The sequence below is a fragment of the Chiloscyllium plagiosum genome, unplaced genomic scaffold, assembly GCF_037043375.1.
Source record: "Chiloscyllium plagiosum isolate Xiang-an unplaced genomic scaffold, Cpla_swu_hap1 HiC_scaffold_47, whole genome shotgun sequence".
In the NCBI taxonomy this organism is placed as follows: Eukaryota; Metazoa; Chordata; class Chondrichthyes; order Orectolobiformes; family Hemiscylliidae; genus Chiloscyllium; species Chiloscyllium plagiosum.
The window spans coordinates 10,650,966-10,675,202 of NW_028270185.1; the positions used below are offsets into that span (position 1 = coordinate 10,650,966).

A 24,237-nucleotide genomic window follows, 5' to 3' on the forward strand; every position below is an offset into this window, starting at 1 on the left:
TGGTCAGCATGGAGGAGTTGGGCCAAAGGGTCCATTACTGTGTTGTAAAACTCTACAAATAATTCTGGTACTCCCAGCGTGCATGCAGCTGGGAGAGAGTCTGCCCCTCGTAGCTGGGTGTGAAAGTTCCTGTTTTCTACATTACAACAGTAACTGCCCTTATGGCAGAACCTTAGAATACCCACAGGCTGTGCTCAGGTCAGTGGGTGGCACAGTGGTTAGCACTGCTGCCTCACAGCGCCAGGGACTCTGCCTCAATTCCAGGTGACTGTGTGGAGTTTGCATGTTCTCCCTGAGTCTGTGTGGGTTTGCTTCCATAATCCAAAGATGTACAGGTTAGGTAAACTGCCCATGCTGTCCAGGGAGAGGGTGGGATGCTCTTCGGAGGGTCGCTGTGGGCTTGCATCCACACTGTAGGGATCCGAAAGGTGTAGGAAGGGGTAGGAGGCCTCAAAGAGCTGTGTACGCTGGTCTGCCTCTCTGTCATTTGGAGAACAGTGGCCACTGTAATTAATTGGTTGCAAAATGCTTCAAGAATTCACGGCGCTATAGAAACACACGTCCTAGTTTTTTTGTAAAGCTGCCCACACTGTGTGAGACGGTGACCATCTCTCCCACTGTGAGAACAGGTACAAGAATGCATGCGTGTGAGAGTGCGAGAGAGAGAGAGAGACACACACACACTAAAACAGATAACAGGTGAAACACTCTCTTCAAAAACATTTTTCCTTTTTATTTTCCTTTGTCTCCAGCACGTTGGAACCCAGGGGGTTCCAGCAACTTCCAAAGCAGTGTGTTAAATGCAAACAGTCCCCTGGACGAAATCAGCTCCAACACACACATACACACACACGTTAATGCTTTCATAGACTGTGGTTGGGAATCGATTCAAGACAATCAATCATTTAATCAAATCTTCACATTTCTCACACACACACTTACACACGCACAAAACACTTACACAATACCAGCTTCCACAAAAAGGAAGCAACGAGACCACAGAAATACAAACAGTAGTAGGCCATTCAGCCCATCGAGCCTGCTCCGCTATTCAATAGGATCATGGTTAATCTGATATTCCCCATGTCCACTTTCCTGCTCTTAACTCCCTGACTAATCAAGAATCGATCTCTCTCAGCCTTAAATATGCACAAGGTCTCTGCCCCCACAGCTCTCTATGGTAAGGAGTTCCAAAGATTCTCAGCTCTCTGAAAGAAATTCCTCCTCATCTCAGCCTTGTAATAGCTTACACATGCCCTGTACTCCCAGTCAAATTAACAGAATCAAAAACGTCGCCACGTTATTTAGAATTTGCCCTCACATCCGACTCTCCCCATGCCCCTGCTGGTCCCCCCTTCTCAGCGTGAGAGAACTTAACCTTCGCGATTCTGAGTTCAGTGGTGGTAGGAGCTACGCATCTGTGTCCCACTCTCACGTGACACCTACCAAATCTGCTTTCATTGACAAATCCTCCCACCAACCTCCCCCCCCATCCAGCATCCATGGGCACTGTCCCAGTCACATCCATCACTGTGGCAAGATGTGACGAGATGACATCAGGTGACGAGATAGAATGGCAAAGATTGGCTGAGTGGCCATGCCACTTGTTGGCCTAGCATTAGCTGGGCTCTTAAATGCAGGTGGGCAGAAGAATGCCCTTGTTGAGTCCCAAACAGGGGTGGAGATCAACCCCGGGTACAGGATCAGGCCTTCAAGCAATGAGGCCCACTAGTAGTAATGGGAATCTCTTGAGGAGCTGTCTCAACTGGGACAGGTCTAAATATGAAAATAAGAAAGGACAATGGTGACGAGTGACAAACAGCAAATAAAAATCCACAGGAAAATGACAGGACTCTAAACTCAGCCAGTGCAAGGTCTAGCAGTCAAAAGGGGAGGCTCCCACAGAGCTCTCAGTTTTGAAATTGAACCTGGCTGCAGCAGCCTTTGTAGGCCTCTGCCATTACTGCATTTGTTGCTTGGTAGTCACGGTTGCCATGGGTTACAGCACTAGCTAGCTTTTCATCTCATGGTAGTGGAGTGGAAGGAGAGGGCATTAACGACAAGACAGTACTTCACCCTGGCCTAATCTCAAATCTAGGCCAACTCACCCCTCCAACTGACAAGTGTTTTACCTGAATCCGTGGCCCGGAAAGACCTAGTTACCGATCGGCAATTTCAGAATCAGGTTGGACTGGAATCTTGACCTCCTGGCTCAGAGGTCGGGACACTACCACCACTCTATAAAGAAGCCTTGTAAGTCCCAGTATGATCAGAAGCAGATGTCTCTTCCAGCATCCAGAACAACCTTTTCCTAGCCACACTCAGTTCTGAAAAAGGGCCACTGGACCCAAAACACTAACTCCACTTTCTCTCCACAGGTGTTGCTAGACCCGTTGAGCTTTGACAGCAACTCTTATTTCTAAAAAGCAGGGCAACTTTGATGGCAACTCCGGTGAACTTGCGAATTGGTTTCAGAACGCGAACGGGAGAGAAACTGGAATATTCGCCCCACTTCCTTCCCAGGACAACTTGGTGGGGGAGAAAGAGACATCTGCCTCTTGCCCAAAATTGGAGGCCAACATGAGCAGTAATGAATCCATTCATGCTTGCACACATGGAGTGGCCATTTTGGAGCGGCCATTTTGAAGCAGACATTAGTCCATTGTTGTTAGGGGCAATGGTGCCCCAGACATGGATCAGTATCAAGAGAAGACAGTCCCCTGGTCATCAGTAATGCTAACTACTGTCTGTCTGCATTCATAGGAGTCCACCTTGCTTCGTCTAAAGAGACTAGTTTGAAAAATAATTGAGGCGCCGACAATTGAATCAGATTGTCAAAGAATATCACATAACCCTCTATTGATTGCAAACAGTTAAATTATGTAGACATGCAAGATGCCACCCTGAGTCACCAGTGCTGAAGAATAGGAGTGAAGGTTTTCACTGTCTCTCCCCTCCATCAACATTTCTCTCCTGACATATTAAAGAACAGCTGACCCTGTCACTCCCTCGTTGCCATCTGTGGGATCATGCTGTGCACAGATTGACAACTCCCTGCATCAATGACAGTAACCGCCCTTCAAAAGGTATTTCCTCAGCTGCTTTGGGGATGCCCGGAGGTCGTGAAAGGCACTATGGAAATGCAATCCTTTATGCTTTGGGTAAAAAGGACATCCAAGCTGACATTCGGTGAAATGGGAGTGGCAGGGTGAGTGGCGGGGGGGGGGGGGTGAATTTCCAAAGAGACCCCAGATAGAAATTTGCCAAGATCCTCAATCCAATCTCCCACGTTACACTGCACTCCCCCCCCCCACTGCCAACCACACTCCAAATTCCTTCTCAAAGTCGCTGATTAAGGAAGGGCTTTCAATGTCGGAGGTGTTGGGACCCCGAGTTGGGTTGCGAACTAAAACATTCAGGGTGCAAAATCCAAGGCATTAACCGTTGCCGTCCAGTTTGGGCCAATTTACAATAACTATTCCATTAACTAGCTCGCTAACTAACTAACTAGCCCCCAACTCTTGTAGTTCTTCAAAAATGGAGGTCACACTGGGGGAGAAAGGTTGGGGAATGCAATGGACCGAGGCGTGGGGGAAACAGGCAGCAAGGGACCCGGGTTCGGTCCTACCCTCGGGCGACTGTCTGTGTTGAGTTTACACCGTGTCTGTGTGGGTTTCCTCTGGGTGCTCTGGTCTCCTCGCATGGTCCAAAGATGTGCAGGTTAGGGTGGACTGACCATGTGGGGATTATGAAGTAAGGGTCTGATCTCTGGAGGGTCAGTGCAGGGATGGAGTGGGATGCTTATCGGTTCGGACCCCAACGGGCTGAACGTTCTGTTCCCACACTGTAGGCAATTCCACTGTGGTGGGCGTCACCCTGGATCTAACCTTCCCTTCCAATCCCTCAGCGACAAGCCCGATTTCCAAGTGATAACGGGAAGAAGGATCAGAATGCTTTGCCCGTCAAGCCCACCTGGGGGATACTGAAGATTTTCCATCCCCCCCCTCACCCCCTCCCCCACACAAAAAAAGTCTTCTCTTTCAAACTTGGCAAGGGATAGCAATTTGCCGAAACAACAAAAATCAAAATCAGGTTTATCATTAGGATGAAAAATATAGAGCGAGATGCCACTACTCTCCCATTCCTCCTCCACCAACACGTTCCTGAAAAGTCCAATGACTGAGAGCCACGGGTTGAACAGTCGTCATACCACGCAGACGTACTTTCGCCACCAGGATTTCGACAAGGTCCTCATTTTCTTGGCGGTTAATGCTTTCACCCGGTGCTCGCTGCTCGCCCGCGTGTCCGCGTGGCGCAGCCCGCTCACGATGGCCATGTCGAAGACCTCCTTCAGGTTCTTCTGCGTCAGCGAGGAGCACTCCACATAGGCCACGGCGCCAACCTTCTCTGACAGTGCCCGGGCCACGGCCTGGGGCACCGGCTTCTCCTTGCACCTGGCCAGCTCGATCAGGACCTTCACGTCCCCCCGCAGGTCACACTGGGTGCCCACCAGGACCACGGGCGCCGTGGGGCAGTGCCGGCGGATCTCAGGGATCCACTTCTCCGTCACGTTCTGGAAGGACGAGGGGCTGACCACGCTGAAGCAGAGCAGGAAGACATCGGCCTTGTGGTAACAGAAGCGGCGAAGCTTGTCAAATTCATCCTGCGCCGGAAGGCAGAGGCAAGGGAGGGAAAGAGTAAAACGGATAAATTAAACTTTTGCCGACTCCACGCTGAAATAAACTCTGATCAAATCCCAAAACTGCACCAAATATTGACAGAGTGCAAGATAACAGTGACTGAGGTTAGAGTAGGCCTCAATGTTGCCTGTTTTGGACTACTACTTCTCCTTCAGATCAGTTGTCCGAATCAAACTCGGAATTTCTCATTCAGATCACTGCTGCCTAATTCAACTTTTGGCTTGACATAGTTTGTTTTCCCCCTAAAATTGACTCCCCGGACTCTGAACACTTCCCAGTCTCATCACTGTTACACAGATGGCCAGCGGGTTACCCCAAGGACCAGGGGATTTTGAGTTTGTAACTGAATGACCAGAGGTGCGTGCACGCGCATGACCAAGAGCAAACGAGAGAGAATTCAACTCAGACGTTCTGAAGTTTGCTTGTTCAAACTTCACCCCTAGAGATTTAAATACCCAAAAATCTCTTGACTTTCGCTCGAGTACAGTGCTGAGGGAATACTGTTTCAATACAAGGGGTTGCCTTCTAATATTGAATATTAAAAATGGAAAACATCACCCCCTAATGCAGATTTAACAAGAGCACTGGCACCTTACCTCGGTGACCTGGGCAAAAAAAGAGTGATTCTCAAATTAACCAGATTATTCAATGAGGGCCACTTGCTTGCAGAGATTGGCCACTGCAGTGTACTGTTAATAACTTCACATCAAAAGTGAACCAATACCTGACTAGGAGGATTAGGAACCAAAGTACAAGCTCACAACAAACACTGAGGCTCACCTGGCCAGCGGTATCACAGAGCTGCAGTCTGATAGGGGTCCCGTCGACTTGAACAACGGCTGAAATACACAACAATAAGAGGAAATCAGCTTCATCAGGGGTCAGTGTGGGTGGGAGTGGAGCGCTCCCTGATATTCAAGAACAGATTAACTCTGCACTGGTTTCTGAATCCAAGTGTCAAATTGCGTTGTCAATTGGGAGGAGAGTTCGTAATGTGACCAGACAGGTTGACCGTTGCCTTGGAAACACTTCTGACACCGTGCCCCTCCCCCCCCACCAACGGCAAGAGTGGGAGAGATTCCATGATCATGGGATGGAGAGGTCTTTGGATCAGCCCAATCTGTAGATCCAGAGAGTGTGGTGCTGGAAAAGCACAGCAGGTCAGGTAGCATCCAAGGAGCAGGAGAATTGATGTTTCGAGCATAAGCTCTTCCATCAGATTTCTGATGCCTGAAATTTCAATTCTCCTGCTCCTCGGATGCTGCCTGACCTGCTGTGCTTTTCCAACACCACACTCTCGACTCTGACCTCCAGCATCTGCAGTCCTCACTTTCTCCCTGTAGCTCCGAGTGCAACGTGTGTGTGTGTGAGGTGTGTGTGAGATGTGTGTGTGTGTCTGTGTGCGACTATACTCCAGCGAGACTGTGTGTGAGAGACTGTACCCCAGCGAGACCCAGCGTGCGTATGTGTGTGACTGTTGCCCAGTGAGAATCAGTGTGTGTGTGTGCACGTGTGTGTGTGTGGGACTACTGCAGTGAGAGTGCGTGTGTTGTGCATGTTTATTGGAGCAAGTTGGACGCTGGATAGGATCAGATTGATGCCAGTATGGGGGCATGATGCCCCTTTGGGTTGATTCAGGACCTGCTTCCCGGCCCTACCCATGGCAAAGATCAGGGGGGGGGGGGGGTTTGAGGGAATGGGGTGGGACCCATCCTTGGGCAGCGAACTCCAAGCAGAAAAGGTGGCGGTGGGCTGTCCGGAGGAGGGTGCCGCTATATCAATGCAAGTCTGTTCTTTCTCAGCAGGATGCAGAGAGGCCTGGATCGAGCCACATCTGAACGTGCGTGAACGAGAGAGCAAGTCTAACTCGAAACACAAAACACGGCTATCGGAGGGTGCTGGGCTTTTGTTCAGAAGGAGGTGGGAAGGGATGCAGAATGCAATGAAGAGAAACGCAAACACAGATTGAAAAAAAATCTCTTCAAAAGGAACCGAGAGGGCATTTAAAAACAAAACAGAGAAGAAAGTACACACTCACACACACAGCAAGGACGGATGTAGATTATTTCAAAAGCTGCTCGGGGAAAGATCAGGTGTAAACAAAGACTTTAGTCTCTCAGTAATCGCAAGGGCAGTCCTGGGCAGGAGAATTTGTACAAATCCAACTTACAAAAGGATCAAAGGAAACAGGCCCCAGGCAGAAGTGTCACTGAAAAGAGCAAGTGGGTCAAGGTCTAAGAGAGTTGCAGGTTGAGGGGGAAGTGTTTAAATCTTGCGCAGAGTTCAGATGGTGCTGAACATTTCATAACCTTTCTGAGCAAGTGTCCGGGACTCCAGGACAAATGTTTTCTGACATTGCACCACAGGGAAATCCCAGGCCTGATCTTCGGTTGCGGTTGGATTCTCAGCTCACACAATGTCAGTGCAAGCACTGAGAAAGGCACTATATAAATGGCCCAGAAACCTGCCAACTGGAGCTTCAACTTTTCTAATTTGGGAGGATTTGCAGAAAAACAGCTCGACCAGAGTCAAAGGTGACTGCAACTTTGCGACGCCCTCCCCAGTCGAATCGCTGGCAGCTTCTAACAGATGAGAAACTTAACAAACAATCCAGGTCTTTTTCAGTATGTAATTTCAGCTACGTCACACTGTAAACTTTTGCTATAAATTCTGTGTCTTACAATCTTATTCTCCACAGACACCTGATGAAGGAGCGTCGCTCCGAAAGCTAATGCTTCCAAATAAACCTGTTGGACTATAACCTGGTGTTGCGTGATTTTTAAACTTTGTACACCCCAGTCCAACACCGGCATCTCCAAATCATGAAGACAGCTTGGCAGTGAGGAGAGGGCAAGGTACCCAGGCACCAGAGACCCCTCCGCCCCTAACCATGTGAGATTCACAGGAAAGGGTATCCGAGTTACCAGCAAGGCTGAATGGCCTACCTGTGTTCCTGTGTCTCATAGCTTTTTGGTTGCCCGGGTCATGGCAAGATAATGATAACAACAACTTACATTTATATAGAGCCTTTTCTTAAGTGAATCCAGTGCTTCACTTCTGGGCTGAGAGAAACTTGACATTAGGAAATATGAGGGAGGTGACTGAGTGCTTGGTCAGAGAGATAGGGTTTAAAACAGCAGCTTAAAGAGGAATGAGGGGGTCAGAGGTTTAAAGGAAAACAAAGACATCCATTTATATAGTGCCTTTCTCAACCACCGAATAACCCAAGTGCTTTACAATCAATGAAATTCTTTTTTAATTGCAGTCGGTGTAGCCATGTAGGAAACATGGCAGCTGTTTACGCACGGCAAGTGATTCAGAAACAGGAATGTGATGATGATAAAATGACCTGTATTTTAGTGACATAAAAAAAAGAGAGCCGCGGACACTGGAGATCAGAGACAAAAATTATAAATTGCTGGGGAAACTCAGCAGGTCAGGCAGCATCTATGGAGTGAGGAAGAGAGCGCGGGCGAGAAACAGAGATAGTATTTGGAGTTGACCCTGCGTCACAGAACATCTGTCTATCAGACCTGAGAGTTACCGGGCTCGATGTTAACTGTTTTTCTCTCTCAAACCAGATGCTGCCAGACCTGCTGAGTTCGCCCAGCGCTTTCTGCTTTTTAGGGATGTTGATTTGCGGGTTAATTAAATATGGGTCAGGAAGGACATGGAGGATAATTCCCCTGCTGTTAAATGAAACAGTGCCCTGGGATTTTGTTTTTATACCCATCTGAGCAGGGAGCAACATCTCTGAAAAGGTTAGAATTAGATTTTATTGTCGTGTGTACTCATGTACAGTACAAATTTCACAATGTCATAATTTCTGGCACCATCTTAGGTCCAAAGGTTCAAAGCCTTATGTAAAGTGTGGAAAAAAAAAAGAAATGTTAAAAGTTCAACATTATTTCTTAAAGCTCCAAATTGTAGTCCTTCGTTTGCCATGGGTCTGCAGTCACTCCCATAAGGGTTCCATCTCTCACCTTCACCCCCCACCCCCTGCGCTGGCCTTGATCTCTTGATTTCCCCCCTGCCCTACGGGCTGGGCTCCACCTTTCCCCCCTTCCTGTCTAGCTGCTGAGTGCCACCATTAAGGCAATGCAGCACTTCCTCATTACTGCACCAGACAGTCGGCCTTGGTGGTTTGGTTCACTGAGTTGAGGTGGGACTTGACCCGGGAACATTATGACCCAGAGGCGAGCGTGCTGTGCATTCACACCTAAAGAGGATGCGGCTCTGGGCTCTGATGGTACGGAAGGTGCCAACGGTGGAATGGTTTCGTTTTCTTCCATTCATTTGTGGGATGAGGGTGTTGCTCACTTGTTGCCCATTCCTATAATTGCTCAGAGGGCAGTTAAAAATCACCCACAATGCCGTGGGTCTGGCTACACATGGGTAAGGATGACAGATTTGTTCCCCTAAAAAGGACACTACTGAACCAGATGGCTTTTGTTTTAAAACCAATATTGGTCATCATTTGACTTATAATTCCAGATTCTTTAGAGTCATACAGTCATCCACCATAAGACATAGGAGTGGAAGGCAGGCCATTTGGCCCATCGAGTCCACTCTGCCATTCAATCATGGCTGATGGGCATTTCAACTCCACTTACCCGCACTCTCCCCATAGGGATGTACAGCACGGAAACAGACCCTTCGGTCCAACTCGTCCATACCGACCAGATATCCTGACCTAATCTAGTCCCATTTGCCAGCACTTGGCCCATATCCTTCTAAATCCTTCCTATTCATGTACCCATCCAGATGCCTTTTAAATGCTGTCATTGTACCAGCCTCCCCCACTTCCTCTGGCAGCTCATTCCATACTCGTGCCACCCTCTGTGTGAAAAGAGTTGCCCCTTAGGTCCCTTTTAAATCTTTCCCCTCTCACCTTAAACCCATGCCCTCTAGTTTTGGACTCCCGATCCCTGGGGAAAAGACCTGTCTATTCACCCTAACCATGTCCCTCATGATTTTATAAATCTCTATAACGTCTTTATTGAATTCTAATTCCTGGTGGGATTTGAACCCTGGGTCTCTGGATTAACAATCTAGTGATAATACACTGTCACCTCCTGAAAAAAAGACAGGGAGAGACAAGAGGCTAGAATTGGATAGGCCCACCTTAAACAGTAAAACAAGGCTGCATCTGACTGAAACATTTCAAATTCTAACAGGGCTGGACAGGCTAGATGCAAACAGCATGTTTGCCCTGGTTGGGGAGTCTAGAACTGGAGTACACACAGTCTCGGGATAGGGGGTAAGCTATTTAGGACTGACATGAGGAAAGATTTCTTCACTAATCTCCCAGCGATAGGAAAGTTGATGCTAAATTTGAAAGGGTTCAGAAAAGATTTACAAGGATGTTGCCAGGATTGGAGGATTTGAGCTACAGGGAGAGGCTGAACAGGCTGGGGCTGTTTTCCCTGGAGCATTGGAGGCTGAGGGGTGGCCTTAGAGGTTTATAAAATCATGAGGGGCATGGAGAGGATAAATAGACCAGGTCTTTTCCCTGGGGTGGGGAGCCCGGAACTAGAGGGTATAGGTTTAAGGAGAGAGGGGAAGGATATAAAACGGACCTAAGGGGCAACTTTTTCCACATAGTGGGTGGCTCATATGTGGAATGAGCTACCAGAGGAAATGGTAGGTGCAGGTACAGTTACAATAGTTACAAGATATTTGGACAGGTACATGGATAGGAAGGGGTTAGAGGGATGTGGGCCAAAGGCAGGTAAGTGGGACTAGTTGAGTTTGGGGACCCTGGTCAGCATGGATGAACTGGGCTGAAGGGTCTGTGCTGCATGGCTCTAAATATTCTCATTGGAGTGTTCTCAAACCCCTGCTCTCCATTTCTACAGCCTCTGTCATTCAAGATCTCTCCTCACCTCCAACTCTGGCCCCTTGCTCATTAAAGGTTAATAAAGTGGTCATTCGGCCCCTCGACCCTGCTACACTGGCCAATGTGATCACGACCAGCGTTGAGGCATCACCTCCACTTCCCCACCCACTCCCCATGTCCTTTGATTGGCCGAGACACCCAAATCTGGGTTAATCCCAGACTGGAACGATGGTGCATAATCCCCAGGGATAGGGGTGGGATTTCAAATCCCAGAGAATTCCCCAATTTTCCTTCGCTCCACCATTGGTAGCCCTTTTCCAAAGAAGCTTCAAACCCCACCCTCAATCGTGCTTTGGGTGGTCTGCTGTGATACCCCGTCAGGGGGCTTGATGTGGAAACCTGTTCCTGTACAACGTCACATCATTTCAACAAAAAGGCAACACAAATGCAAGATGTTGTTCAGGATGAACAGACACAGAGCACTGCCCTCCAGCAGTTGATATCACTAGTCCATGTCTCCTTAGGCAGTACATTGTGTTCCAGGGCGGTGGCCTTGTTGTAATGTGACAGTCTCCACGGTAAAGCTGTACAAACCATGGAAAGAGCAGGAACATCCCACAACCATGACACCATCAGAATGAACTGTTTGTAACTTAATTCAGAGTCCAAGCCCGGAATCGGTGGGAGCGCAGGGATTAATAAATTTCAGATTTTCGATTCACACCACAGGGACCAACTAAGGCCATGCAGCCTCACAGAATCACCAGGACCTGGCTATACAGCCTGGAGCCATTCCCTTACGGGATGCAAACAGCGAGGCTCATTATTCTCAAGGTCCTTGCATAACACTGGGGTATGGGACTGGGTGGGGACAGGTCTGTCTCTGTGTAACACTGGGGTACAGTACTGGGTGGGGACAGGTCTGTCTCTGTGTAACACTGGGGTACAGTACTGGGTGGGGACAGGTCTGTCAGTGTGTAACACTGGGGTACAGTACTGGGTGGGGACAGGTCTGTCTCTGTGTAACACTGGGGTACAGTACTGGGTGGGGACAGGTCTGTCTCTGTGTAACACTGAGGTACAGTACTGGGTGGGGACAGGTCTGTCTCTGTGTAACACTGGGGTACAGTACTGAGTGGGGACAGGTCTGTCTCTGTGTAACACTGGGGTACAGTACTGGGTGGGGACAGGTCTGTCTCTGTGTAACACTGGGGTACAGTACTGGGTGGGGACAGGTCTGTCTCTGTGTAACACTGGGGTACAGTACTGGGTGGGGACAGGTCTGTCTCTGTGTAACACTGGGGTACAGTACTGGGTGGGGACAGGTCTGTCTCTGTGTAACACTGGGGTACAGTACTGAGTGGGGACAGGTCTGTCACTGTATAACACTGGGGTACAGTAGTGGTGGGGACAGGTCCGTTGTTGTATAACACTGAGGTACAGTTGTAACCCCATGGAGGATTCCACAAGTGAACATGGAAATTACGAAGCAAAGTGACAGACACTGAAATGCTGTCTTGTCTCCCTAAAACAATGTTGGCACCAAGATAGGATGCAAGGTCAGCGATTATACTCCGAGGTTAGAGACTTTTCGAAAAGTATCTTTTTTCGTGGAAAAAATAACAGGATTTGAACAATGTACAGCCTGTTTTCCATTGTTAAAAGCTGGACAAACAGTAGATATTAACAGAAAGAGACGCGTGGAGAGGAAAGTGAGGCATCAACAAGATAATAAACATCCTGCTGCCTTATCTCCAGGGAGCCCAGGCTTGTACGCAGGAAAAGCTTGTCTGTTCAAATACACAGTTTTTCCCCCTCCTGAAGGTCTTCCCTCCTGCATCTGATGAATTTCCCTGAGTGTGGCTCTGTGGAGTGTGGCTCTGTGGAGTGCGGCTCTGTGGAGTGCGGCTCTGTGGAGTGTTTGAATAGGAGGGTTTGAAGTTCAAGTCCCACTTCAGGGCTTAGGAACGATGAGCCAGACAGACACGGCATCGAGGGAGTGCCACACTGTCAGAGGTACTGGCTTTTGGAAGCATCATTGCCTGCTCAGCAGAATGGCGAAGATGCCCAGGCTCCATTCCAAAGAAAGAGCAGGGGGCCCGATATTTATTCCTTTAACCCAGCTCAGGACAGTGCACATTCCCTGATGTTTGTCACTTGGTTGTTTGCGGGAGCTTGCTGTGCACAAAGCCGCCTACTGTAGTTTCTGCATGGCAACAGCGACCCCACTCAAAAACAAACGCATTTCATTGGCTGCGAAGGATTTTGGGGATTTGAACGGCAGTGGGTGCAAAGGGGAAGCTGGAAGTCTCTCTTTTCTGTGCTGTGAGAGAGACAGATAATTCATCCTGGCTATTTGACTGGTGAAGCCCTCACATCCGATTCCAGCCGTTCATCCATCTTCCCCCCCCCCTCTCCAGTTTAGCACTCGATAGCAGGACGGGGGTGCTGGTGGACTCGCTCCTTTACCTGATCGAGCTAGGAGCTGGTGGGTACCACGGTAGTTCAGTGGTTAGCACTGCTGCCTCATAGCACCAGGGACCCAGGTTCAATTCCACCCTCGGTTAACTGTCTGAGTGGAGTTTGCACATTCTCCCGGTGTTTGCGGTTTTCCTCCCACAGTTCAAAGATGTGCAGGTTAGGGTGGATTGGCTGTGCTAAATTCCCCATAGTGCCCAGGGATGTGCAGGTTAGGGTGGATTGGCCATGCTAAATTCCCCATAGTGCCCAGGGATGTGCAGGTTAGGGTGGATTGGCCATGCTAAATTCCCCATAGTGCCCAGGGATGTGCAGGTTAGGTGGATTGGCCGTGCTAAATTCCCCATAGTGCCCAGGGATGTGCAGGTTAGGTGGATTGGCCATGCTAAATTCCCCATAGTGCCCAGGGATGTGCAGGTTAGGTGGATTGGCCTTGCTAAATTCCCCATAGTGCCCAGGGATGTGCAGGTTAGGGTGGATTGGCCATGCTAAATTCCCCATAGTGCCCAGGGATGTGCAGGTTAGGGTGGATTGGCCATGGCGAATGCAGTCTAAATGGGATGCTCTTTGGAGGGTTGATGTGAACTTGATGGGCCAAATGGCCTGCTTCCACACTGTCTCTCAATACTATCCCTTCCTGGTCTACCAGCTGTTTCAGTACCAGAGATCAAACCTTGTTGTGGCCAGTCCTGAATCACAATTTGCTTACATTAGCAAATCACACCAACAAGGCCAGAAGGCATTGGAGCAGAATGAGGCCATTCGGCTCATCGAGTCTGCTGGCCAATAGGTTTCTCAACCACATTCTCTTTGATCTGGGAATCCTTTGTCGTCAAGTGGTACATCAGTGTTCACCCAACCAGCCCCATCCCACCTAACTCCAAAAATCAGCTCTCTTTGGAAACATTCAGGGTGTCGAATAAATGCCAGTGGCCATCTACATCCTGGAAAATGAATTCACAGAACTCCCCGCTCAAACTAAAACCACACTTTCCCCCTCCTCCCTCTGCCTGCCTCCATTGACACTTCCACTTTCCAGATCAGAACTGTACCATATGCAGGACATCTAACAGCACAGACGGAGGCCATTCCCATATCTGCTAGCTCTCCGAATCACCCCCACCCTTTCTACTCTTGCCCCTCCCCCTCATTTCCAAGTATTTATCCGATTCCTCTGTTTAAACTGGCTGCTGCTTGCTCAGATAGCACATTCCCAAACAACTAATGATCAGAAATTAAATCAATTCTCTCCCACCTCCTCTGCCGACCCTGCCATGCCCTGCACTGTTCTGACACTTACAATCCTCAGTTTATCTACTGGCCAACAAACCTTCAGACTGCAGGCTCTTAAAAATGCTGACGCAAGACATCCCTCCCTCCCTCCCTCTCTCTCTCATGTTACTCACACTTGCCCTATTCCCTCCTTCACGAGACCTTTCTAAAGCACTGTATCCATAGCAATCAGGTCATTGCAAACTGATCAAGGTTACCAGCTCCATCTAATGGGCCACACAGCTCAATGTGTGACATGAGGTAGACCAAGGACTCTCTGGGGGTTGAATTGAGCAGAGACAGGAGGGGAGTGGGACTGACAGGAGGGAGCTTACGTGGGCTCAATGGGCCGAACAGTCTCCTCCTGTACCACGATGGCTCAAAACCAATTGGTGAAATGGTGAGCGGAAAGATTTAGCACAAAAATTAGTAGATTTATTCTGTATCTAACCCCTGTGCTTGTCCCTGTCCTGGGAGTGTTTGATGGGGGACAGTGTAGAGAGAGCTTTACTCTGTATCTAACCCTTTGCTTGTCCCTGTCCTGGGAGTGTTTGATGGGGAACAGTGTAGAGGGAGCTTTACTCTGTATCTAACCCTGTGCTGCCCCTGTCCTGGGAGTCTTTGATGGGGGACAGTGTAGAGTGAGCTTTACTCTGCATCTAACCCTGTGCTGCCCCTGTCCTGGGAGTCTTTGATGGGGGACAGTGTAGAGTGAGCTTTACTCTGTATCTAACCCTGTGCTGTCCCTGTCCTGGGAGTGTTTGATTGGGGATGATGTAGAGGAAGCTTTATTCTGTATCTGCCCCTGTCCTGGGAGTGTTCGATGGGAGACAATGTAGAGGGAGCTTTACTCCGTACCGGACACTGCGCAGTTCCTCTCCTGGGAGTATTTGCTCGGGACAAAGTTCACTTTACCTACAATTAAATACCCAAATCTCACACTCAGCTCTCCGATCCGAAAGTTTGTATAATGTCCCACAGATAACCCTGAGACCCCTCCCTCTCCAAATGCAGCGCAGCAGCGTTGGAGGTGGGAGTTTCAACTGGGAACCCAGTCCACGCCTCTTGCCCTAGGGTTAAATAAAACTCCCCATATACGACCTTGTGGTTTCCCCCCACCAGGCTAACAAAAGCTTCATCAGTTCATAGTCTTTTGGTGCACATTTGGAACGGTGTTCCACCCATCAACTCTAACTCTGATAAATGAAACCCTGGAGTTAATTTAAAATTATAATTTCAAACTTTTAGATATTGTGTATACAGGAATGAGTGCACACAAGATTCTGCCTAATGATATATGTGGATATACACACAATGCATTTATTAATCTGCATACACAATCCCTGCATATACACATCACCTCGAATGTGGTCTTACAGGATTAAATATAAACGTTTCTCAGTTTTTTTAAAAAAAAACACCCTGAAGTGATGAGTCAACACTTACCAGAGAAATCGTCAAAGGCAGTGGGGACATATTTTGTTGGATAGCCGTTGGTTGTGTAACTAACGACCAGGCTCGTCTTACCGACCGCTCCATCTCCCAGCAAGACACACTTGAGAAACCGCTCCTGGGAGCAGGCAGTCCGGCTGCTGTGTTTGGGTTTGTGCGGGGGAACCGGGGGTGCGAATCCCACTCGATAGTCCAGTAAATCCTGGGGAGGCATCACTTTCTCCGAGAGAGAGAGAGAGAGAGAGGGGGAGAGATTTTTCCTTTTTCAAAATTCAAAACCAAAATAAAACTCCCCCTCCCCGCACAAGGCAGGGCTTAAAAAAAAAACCGTGGAAGTTTAGCTCTAAACTTTTGGCGATCACCAAAATCATTTAAGGAAAAAATAATAACAAAATAAAAAGTTTTGGAAAAGTTTGGGCAAAACTTTTCCGCGTCTTGTCAATTTCAGTGAAACTGACGCGGGGGGCGCCAAGTGATTAAATCGCCCCCCCCCCAATAGCCCAATTCTTCCTCTCTCTCTCTCTCTCACACACTCACTCACTCTCTCTCTCTCTGTCTGTACTGTTCCGTTTTATAAATCTAACTCTCACTAAAGTCGTCACCGCCTGCCCTGACGCAAATCTCAGCAGCTCTGATACCTCTCACACAGCTCCCACCTCTTAAAGGGACAGCACAAGATGCCAAGTGCAAAGCTGGGGGTGAGGTGGGAGGGGAAGGTGACTTTTTTAATGTAGCCATACCTGCACCACACATCCCCCCCCCCCAACCTAGTCAATCGAAATGGGGGTAAATAATAAACCGTTCTCACTCATTTCACAGCTCCCTTGCTCAATAACTGACTTTGCCTCAACTCTCCAAACAGCTCTCTCTCACTCATTAACCACTCTCTCACTTATTAAGCCGCTCTCACTCATTAACCCGCTCTCTCACTCATTAACCCGCTCTCTCACTCATTAACCCACTCTCTCACTCTTTAACCAGCTCTCTCACTCTTTAATCCACTCCCTCATTTATTAACCCGCTCTCACTCATCAACCTGCTCTCTCTCACTAACCATCTCTCTCATTGATTAACCTGCTCTCTCACACTTTAACCTGCTCTCTCACTCATTCACCCACTCCCTCACTTATTAACCCACTCCCTCACTTATTAACCCACTCCCTCACTCATCAACCTGCTCTCTCTCACTAACCATCTCTCATTGATTAACCTGCTCTCTCACACTTTAACCTGCACTCTCACTCATTAACCCACTCTCTCACTCATTAACCAGCTCTCTCACTCTTTAACCCACTCCCTCACTCATTAACCCGCCCTCTCACTCATCAACCTGCTCTCTCACACTAACCATCTCTCTCATTGATTAACCTGCTCTTTCACATTTTAACCCGCTCTCTCACTCATTAGTCAGGTCTCTCACTCATCAACCTGCTCTCTCTCACTAACCATCTCTCTCATTGACTAACCTGCTCTTTCACATTTTAACCCACTCTCTCACTCATTAGTCAGGTCTCTCACTCATCAACCTGCTCTCTCTCACTAACCATCTCTCTCATTGATTAACCTGCTCTTTCACATTTTAACCCGCTCTCTCACTCATTAGTCAGGTCTTTCACTCATTAACCCGCTCTCTCACTCATTAACCCGCTCTCTCACCCTTTAACCTGCTCTGTCACTCTTTCACCTGCTCTCCCACTCATTAACCTGTTCTCTCACTCATTAACTAGATCTCTCACTCATTAACCAGATCTCTCACTCATTAACCTGCTCTCTCACTCATAAACCAGGTCTCTCACTCAGTAACCTACTCTCTCACTCTTTAACCTGCTCTCTCACTCATAAAACAAGTCTCTCACTCTTTAACCTGCACTCTCACACTTTAACCCATACTCTCTCCGTCTTTATTCTGCTCTCTCTTGTCCTTTCACATGCTCTTTCTAACTCATTAATCTGTGCTCTCTGATTCATTAACCGGCTCTCTCTTGCTCTTTAACCTGCTTTCTTGTAGTTTTAACCTGCTCTCCCTGATCATTAGCTGGCTCTCTTGCTCTTATCATCTTCCTTACCTTTCACTTTCAGTGTCTCATTTTGGATTCTAATCCCTATTTAGAGTCATAGAGATGTACAGCACGGAAACAGACCCTTTGGTCCAACCCATCCATACTGACACTCTTCCTTAGAAAAGGGTCAGTGATTCCAATCCACATAGAACATAGAACAATACAGTGCAGAACAGGACCTTCAGCCCTCGATGTTGCGCTGACCTGTGAACTAATCTAAGCCCATGCCTCTACATTATCCCATCATCATCCATATGCTTATGCAAGCCCCTAATGTGGCTGAGTTAACTACATTGGCAGGCAGGGCATTCCATGCCCTTACCACTCTCTGAGTAAAGAACCTGCCTCTGACATCTGTCTTAAAACTATAACCCCTCAATTTGCAGCTATGCTCCCTCGTACAAGCTGACGTCATCATCCAAGGAAAAAGACTCTCACTGTCCACCCTATCTAATCCTCTGATCATCTTGTATGTCTCTATTAAATCCCCTCTCAGCCTTCTTCTCTCCAATAAGAACAGACCCAAGTCCCCTCAGCCTTTCATTATAAGACCTTCCCTCCAGACCAGGCAACATCCTGGTAAATCTCCTCTGAACCTTTTCCAATGCTTCCACATCCTTCCTGTAATGGGGCGCCCAGAACTGTACACGATATTCCAAGTGCGGCTGCACTAGCGTTTTGTACTGTTGCAGCATGACATCACAGTTCCAGAACTCAATCACTCTACCAATAAAACCCATCACATATTCCACTGATATACAAATGGGAATCAGTATTTATAAAGACAATATCCAATTATTTAGGAATTATATTCTAAAATCCACCCTGTGGTGTTGGCTGATTATCTTGATGCTGCTCTGCAATTGCATGTTGCCATTTCCTATACTATCCTCACTGATGGAAGGGCCCAGCACGTCAGTGCAAAGGATAAAGCTGAGGCTTTCCCAGGAATCTTCAGCCAGAAGTGCCGAGTGGATGCCCAGGTTGGTCCCCAGCATCACAGCTACCAGTCTTCACCCAATTTGATTCACTCCACGTGATATCAAGAAACAGTTGGAGGCACTGGGTACTGCAAAGGCCCTGGCACTAGGACTGAAGACATGTGCTCCAGAATTTGACGCTCCCCTCGCCAAGTTGTTCCAGCACAGTTACAACACTGACATCTACCCGACAATGTGGAAAATTTTCCAGGTATGTCTTATACAACACAAAACAGGACAAATCCAACCCAGCCAATCACCGTCCCATCAGACAGTAAAGTGATGGAAGGGGTCATCAACAATACTCCCAAGCAGTACCTGCTCAGCAATAACCTGCTCAGCGACGCCCAGTTTGGGTCTGTCAGGGTCACTCAACTCCTGACCTCATTACAGCCTTGGTTCAAACATGGATAAAAGAGCTGAATTCCAGAGGGGAGGGGAGAAGGACAGACCCTTGACATCAAGGAGCATCAAAGGAGCCCTAGAAAATCTAGTGTCAATGGGAATCAAGTTCGGATCACATTCGGCGCATAGGAAGATGATTGTTGGAGGTCAGTCATCTCAGCTCCAGGACATCTCTGCAGGAGTCCCTCAGGGTAGTGCCATCTCCAGCTGCTTCATCAATGACCTTCCCTCCACCGTAAGGTCAGAAGTGGGAATGTGCGTCAATGATTGCACAGTATTGTTCATGCCTCCCTACGTACTAAAGCAGTCCATGTCCAAATGTAGCAAGACCAGGACAACATCCAGGCTTGGGCTGACAAGTGGCAAGTAACATTCATACCTTACAAATGCCAGGCAATGACTATTTCTAACAAGGGACAATCCAACCATTGCCCCATAACACTCAATGGGATTACCATTCCTGAATACCTCATCATCAACATCCTGGGGATGCTATTGACCAGAAAGTGAAGGGGATTTGCCACATAAACACAACGGCTACAAGAGCAGGTCAGAGGCTGGGAATCCTGCAGTGAGTAACTCCCCTCCTGACTCCCCAAAGCCTGTCCACCATCTACAAGGCACAAGTCAGGAGTGTGAGGGAATACTCCCCACTTGCCCTGGATGGGGGCAGCTCCAGCAACACTCAAGAAGCTCGACACCATCCAGGACAAAGCAGCCCACTTGATTGGCACCACATCTACAAACACCCACTCCCTCCCCCACTGAAGCTCAGTAGCAGCAGTGTGTACCATCTACAAGATGCGCTGTAGTCGTTCACCAAAGATACTCAGTCCGCCCCTTCCAAACCCATGACCACTTCCATCTAAAAGGACAAGGGCAGCAGATACCACGGGAACACCACCCCCTGCAACTTCCCCTCTGAGCCACTCACCATCCTGACTTGGTAATATATCTCTGTTCCTTCACTGTCGCTGGGTCAGAATCCTAAGGTTCTCTTCTGAGTGCATTGTGATGTCCCTGCAGCACATAGACTGCAGCGGTTCAGGAAGGCAGCTCATTACCACCTTCGCAAGAGTAAGCAGGGATGGGCACTAAATGTTGGCCCAGCCAGCGACTCCCAAATCCCACCAATGAGTAAAAACATGGATATGAAGATGGGGAAATTTCCTATGGGTTAAAATGCAGCTGGTGTGATTGACGTGCCTGTACGTGTGTGTTACGAATATTGAGAAATAGGAAATTTCAGGCAGACATATTTCACCAAGAGCACCATTTCCATGTTATGTGTTTACTTGGTCAAATGACAATGGAGTTATTGGGCCAATTGGTCACAATTGATTCCTTTTAATACATTTCCCACAGCCACGGGCACAGTCAGAATTACCAGTCATATAGTGCGGAAACAGACCCTTCGGTCCAACTCATCCATGCCGACCAGATATCCCAACCTAATATAGTCCTATTTGCCAGCACTTAGCCCATATCCCTCTAAACCCTTCCTATTCACTATTCATGAACTTATCAAAATGTCTTTTAAAAATTTGTGACTGTCCCCACATCCATCACTTCCTCTGGAAGTCCATTCCATTTGGCCCAACAAGTCCACACTGACCCTCTGAAGAGTAACCCATCCAGACCCTCTGACTAATGCACCAAACACTATAGGCAGTTTAGCATGACCAACTCACCTGGCCTGCACATCTTTGGACTGTGGGAGGAAACCCACACAGAGAAACTCCACACAGACAGTCACCCGAGTTAGGGAATTGAACCCAGGTCCCTGGTGCTGTGAGACAGCAGTGCTAACCACTGACCCACCATGAGGGTGTGGAATAAACTTCCTGAGGAAGTGGTGGACGTGGGTACAGTAACAATGTTTAAAATACATTTGGATGGATACATGGATAGGAAAGGTTTGTAGGGATATGGGCCAGGTGCGGGTAGGTAGGACTAGTTTAGTTTGGGAATATGTTCAGCATGAACTGGTTGGACTGCAGGGTCTGTTTCGATGCTGTGTGACTCTATGATCTCTCAAATGTTATTTCTGATCTCACACTGCAGCTTCTCTGCAGCTGTGACACTGTATCCTGCACTCCGTTATGCTACCTTGATGGACTTAGTATGGTTCGATTTACCTACAGTACTTTTCACTGTATTTGGATACATGTTAACAACAATAAATCAATTGTTAAGATTGGGTCATATTTCGATAACAGAGCGAGTTCTCTCTGTACTTCTCCGCCAGCAGCATGCAGAGATATTCCTTTAACTCTGGAATACTGCAGGGAAATCTTGGAGGAGTAGTGACCCTGGCAGAGGCTGGTGAAATTTACCACTGGGTCAGTGAGATCCGTTTGTGTTTAACCAGCACCACCTGGTGGAATTAGGAGGCATTGTCCTTTGTGTGAATTCAGGGTGGCACTCTCACCCTGGGTTGGTTATGATTAGATTACTTACAGTGTGGAAACAGGCCCTTCGGCCCAACAAGTCCACACCGACCCACCGAAGCGCACCCACCGAGACCCATTCCCCTACACCTAACACTACGGGCAATTTAGCATGGCCAATTCACCTCACCTGCACATTTTTGGACTGTGGGAGGAAACTGGAGCACCCGGAGGAAACCCACGCAGACACGGGGAGAATGTGCAAACTCCACACAGTTATGCTGGTTACAGTTCCACCTGAGGGGCTACTTGGGACGTTAAGGAGAACGGACGGAGAAAAAAAACTGCAGGTTAATGAGGTCGTTGGTCAGAACCAGAGTGTGACTGGGAAGGATAGATATAACAGGGCAGCAACGAACAAGACCGAAGCAGGGAAAACGGGCAAAAGGAGGGCAAAATCAAGATTAGAGTGGGGCTGGAAAAACACAGCAGGTCAGGCAGCATCCGAGGAGCAGGAAAATCGACGTTTCAGGCAGGAGCCCTTCATCAGGAATGAATGAGGAGCTCCTGCCCAAAAGGTCGATTTTCCTGCTCCTCGGATGCTGCCTGACCTGCTGTGCTTTTCCAGCCCCACTCTAACCTTGTCTCTGACCTCCAGCATCTACAGTACCCACTTTTGCCTAAAAGGAGGGCAAGTGCTGGCAAATGGGACTAGATTAATTTAGGATATCTGGTCAGCGTGGACAAGTTGGGCCAAAGGGTCTGTTTCTGTGCTGTATGAAAGAACCATAAGCTTATTAGCTGAATATAAGCAACATTTATAACACAATGGACGTTTAAAATTCTCTCTTGGCATGTGGGCATTGCCAGCGTTTGATGCCCATCCCTAATTGCCCCTTAACTGAGTGGCTTGCTAGGGCCAACTCAGAGGGCAGTTAAGAGCCAACCCCATTGCTGTGGGTCTGGAGTTACATGTAGGCCAGACCAGGTAAGGATGGCAGCTTCCTTCCCTCAAGGAGATTGGTGAACCAGTCGGGGTTTTACAACAACTGATGATAATTTCATCGAGACTGTCGCCAATCTGTAATTCTTGATCTGTTAGTGTCATATAGTGTGGGAACAGACCCACGGAGGCCTGTCAGAAAGGTGGTGCCATAATTGTGGGAGATTTCAATCTTCGAAAAGATAAGGACAAACCAAACTGTCACAAATACCCTGGACGATGAGTCCATCGAGTGCACTCGGGAGAATTTCTCAGAAGAACATTCCAGAAGCAAGCAGTGAACAGGGAAAAAGTGATGCTGGAGATCAGAGTCAAAGAGTGTGGCGCTGGAAAAGCACAGCAGGTCAAGCAGCGTCCAAGGAGCGGGAGAATCAACATTTCAAGCTAGCTTAGACCTCATTCTGGATGTAGGTTTGCTCTCTGAGCTGTAAGGTTCATTTTCAGACGTTTCGCCACCCTACTAGGTAACATCTTCAGTGGGCCTCAGGGCGAAGCACTGCTGCTGACTCCTGCTGCTGACTCCTGCTTTCTATTCTGTTATCGGGTCACTGGGCTTGAAACATTAGCCCCGCTTTTTTTCTCACACATGCTGAGTTATGCCGGCAATTTCTGATTTTGTTTTAATGCTTAATGAGACAGGGTTTATTCATGACTTCATCATGTAAGTTCCACTAGGCAAGAGTGATCATAACATGATGGCATTTCACCTTCCTGATTGAGGGTGGAGAATTCTGAAACTCTCTCTCTTCCTCCAGCAGTCCCTCAAAGTGAGGAGGATGTTTGCCACGGAGTGCAGCCCAAATTAAGAACGAAGACGTCCTCTAATATGGGGAAACCTGTTGTGCTTCAGCTACCAAAACGTTGGTGGGTTCAGCGATTAGCACTGCTGCTTCACAGCACCAGGGTCTCAGGTTCGATTCCAACCTCAGGCGACTGTCTGTGTGACGTTTGCACATTCTCCCCGTATCTGCGTGGGTTTCCTTCCACAGTGGAAAGTGAGGACCGGAGATCAGAGCTGGAAAAGTGCAGCTTATGCCTGGAACGTCGATTTTGATGCTGCGCTTTTCCAGCAACACATTTTTCAGCTCTTTCCTCTCACAGTCCAAAGATGTGCAGGTTAGGTGAATCGGCCATGCTAAATTGCCCTGAGTGTTAGGTGCATTAGTCAGAAGGAAATGGGTCAGTGTGGACTGGTTGGGCTGAAGGGCCTGTTTCCACACTATAGGGAATCTAATCTAAACCGGGAAACTCTCCTGTTCTTAAGTCTGCCATTGGTATATCAGAAGGATGTACAGATTGATAATGCAGGGAATGCGATGACACAGCAAGATCCCACAAATGAGCAGGTAATCTGTTTCATTGGTTTTGCGATCACTCATGTGCAGGACACTGGGGAAAAATTCTATATCTTTCTTTGAAATATTGTCACAGAATTTTAACTTTTTAACATCTAGCAGGGAGGGAAGAATCTAAAGGCAGAATCTCTGGATCCATGAAGTGTCTGCCCAAATTATGCACTCCACTCTCTAATGGGGGATCCATGTGGATCACTATTTGACCAACAGATCAATCACCGTGACCCCCATCTCTCTCACACACAGATATACTGTACATCAACCATTACTCTTCCTGGACACTGCACTGCCAGCATTAGCCAG

The 24,237-nt window shown here is 48.1% G+C and overlaps 1 protein-coding gene across 1 annotated transcript; it reads right to left on the reverse strand.

The window, feature by feature from the left end:
* Positions 1–707: 707 nt before the first annotated feature.
* Positions 708–16,301, reverse strand: rhoub (ras homolog family member Ub). The gene is made up of 3 exons (XM_043680895.2): positions 15,736–16,301; positions 5,481–5,539; positions 708–4,663 (listed from the first exon to the last, which is right to left on the reverse strand). The coding sequence occupies exons 1-3, from the start codon at positions 15,953–15,955 to the stop codon at positions 4,205–4,207; spliced, it is 738 nt and encodes a 245-aa protein (XP_043536830.1). The 5' UTR covers positions 15,956–16,301; the 3' UTR covers positions 708–4,204.
* Between the last annotated feature and the right edge of the window lie 7,936 nt (positions 16,302–24,237).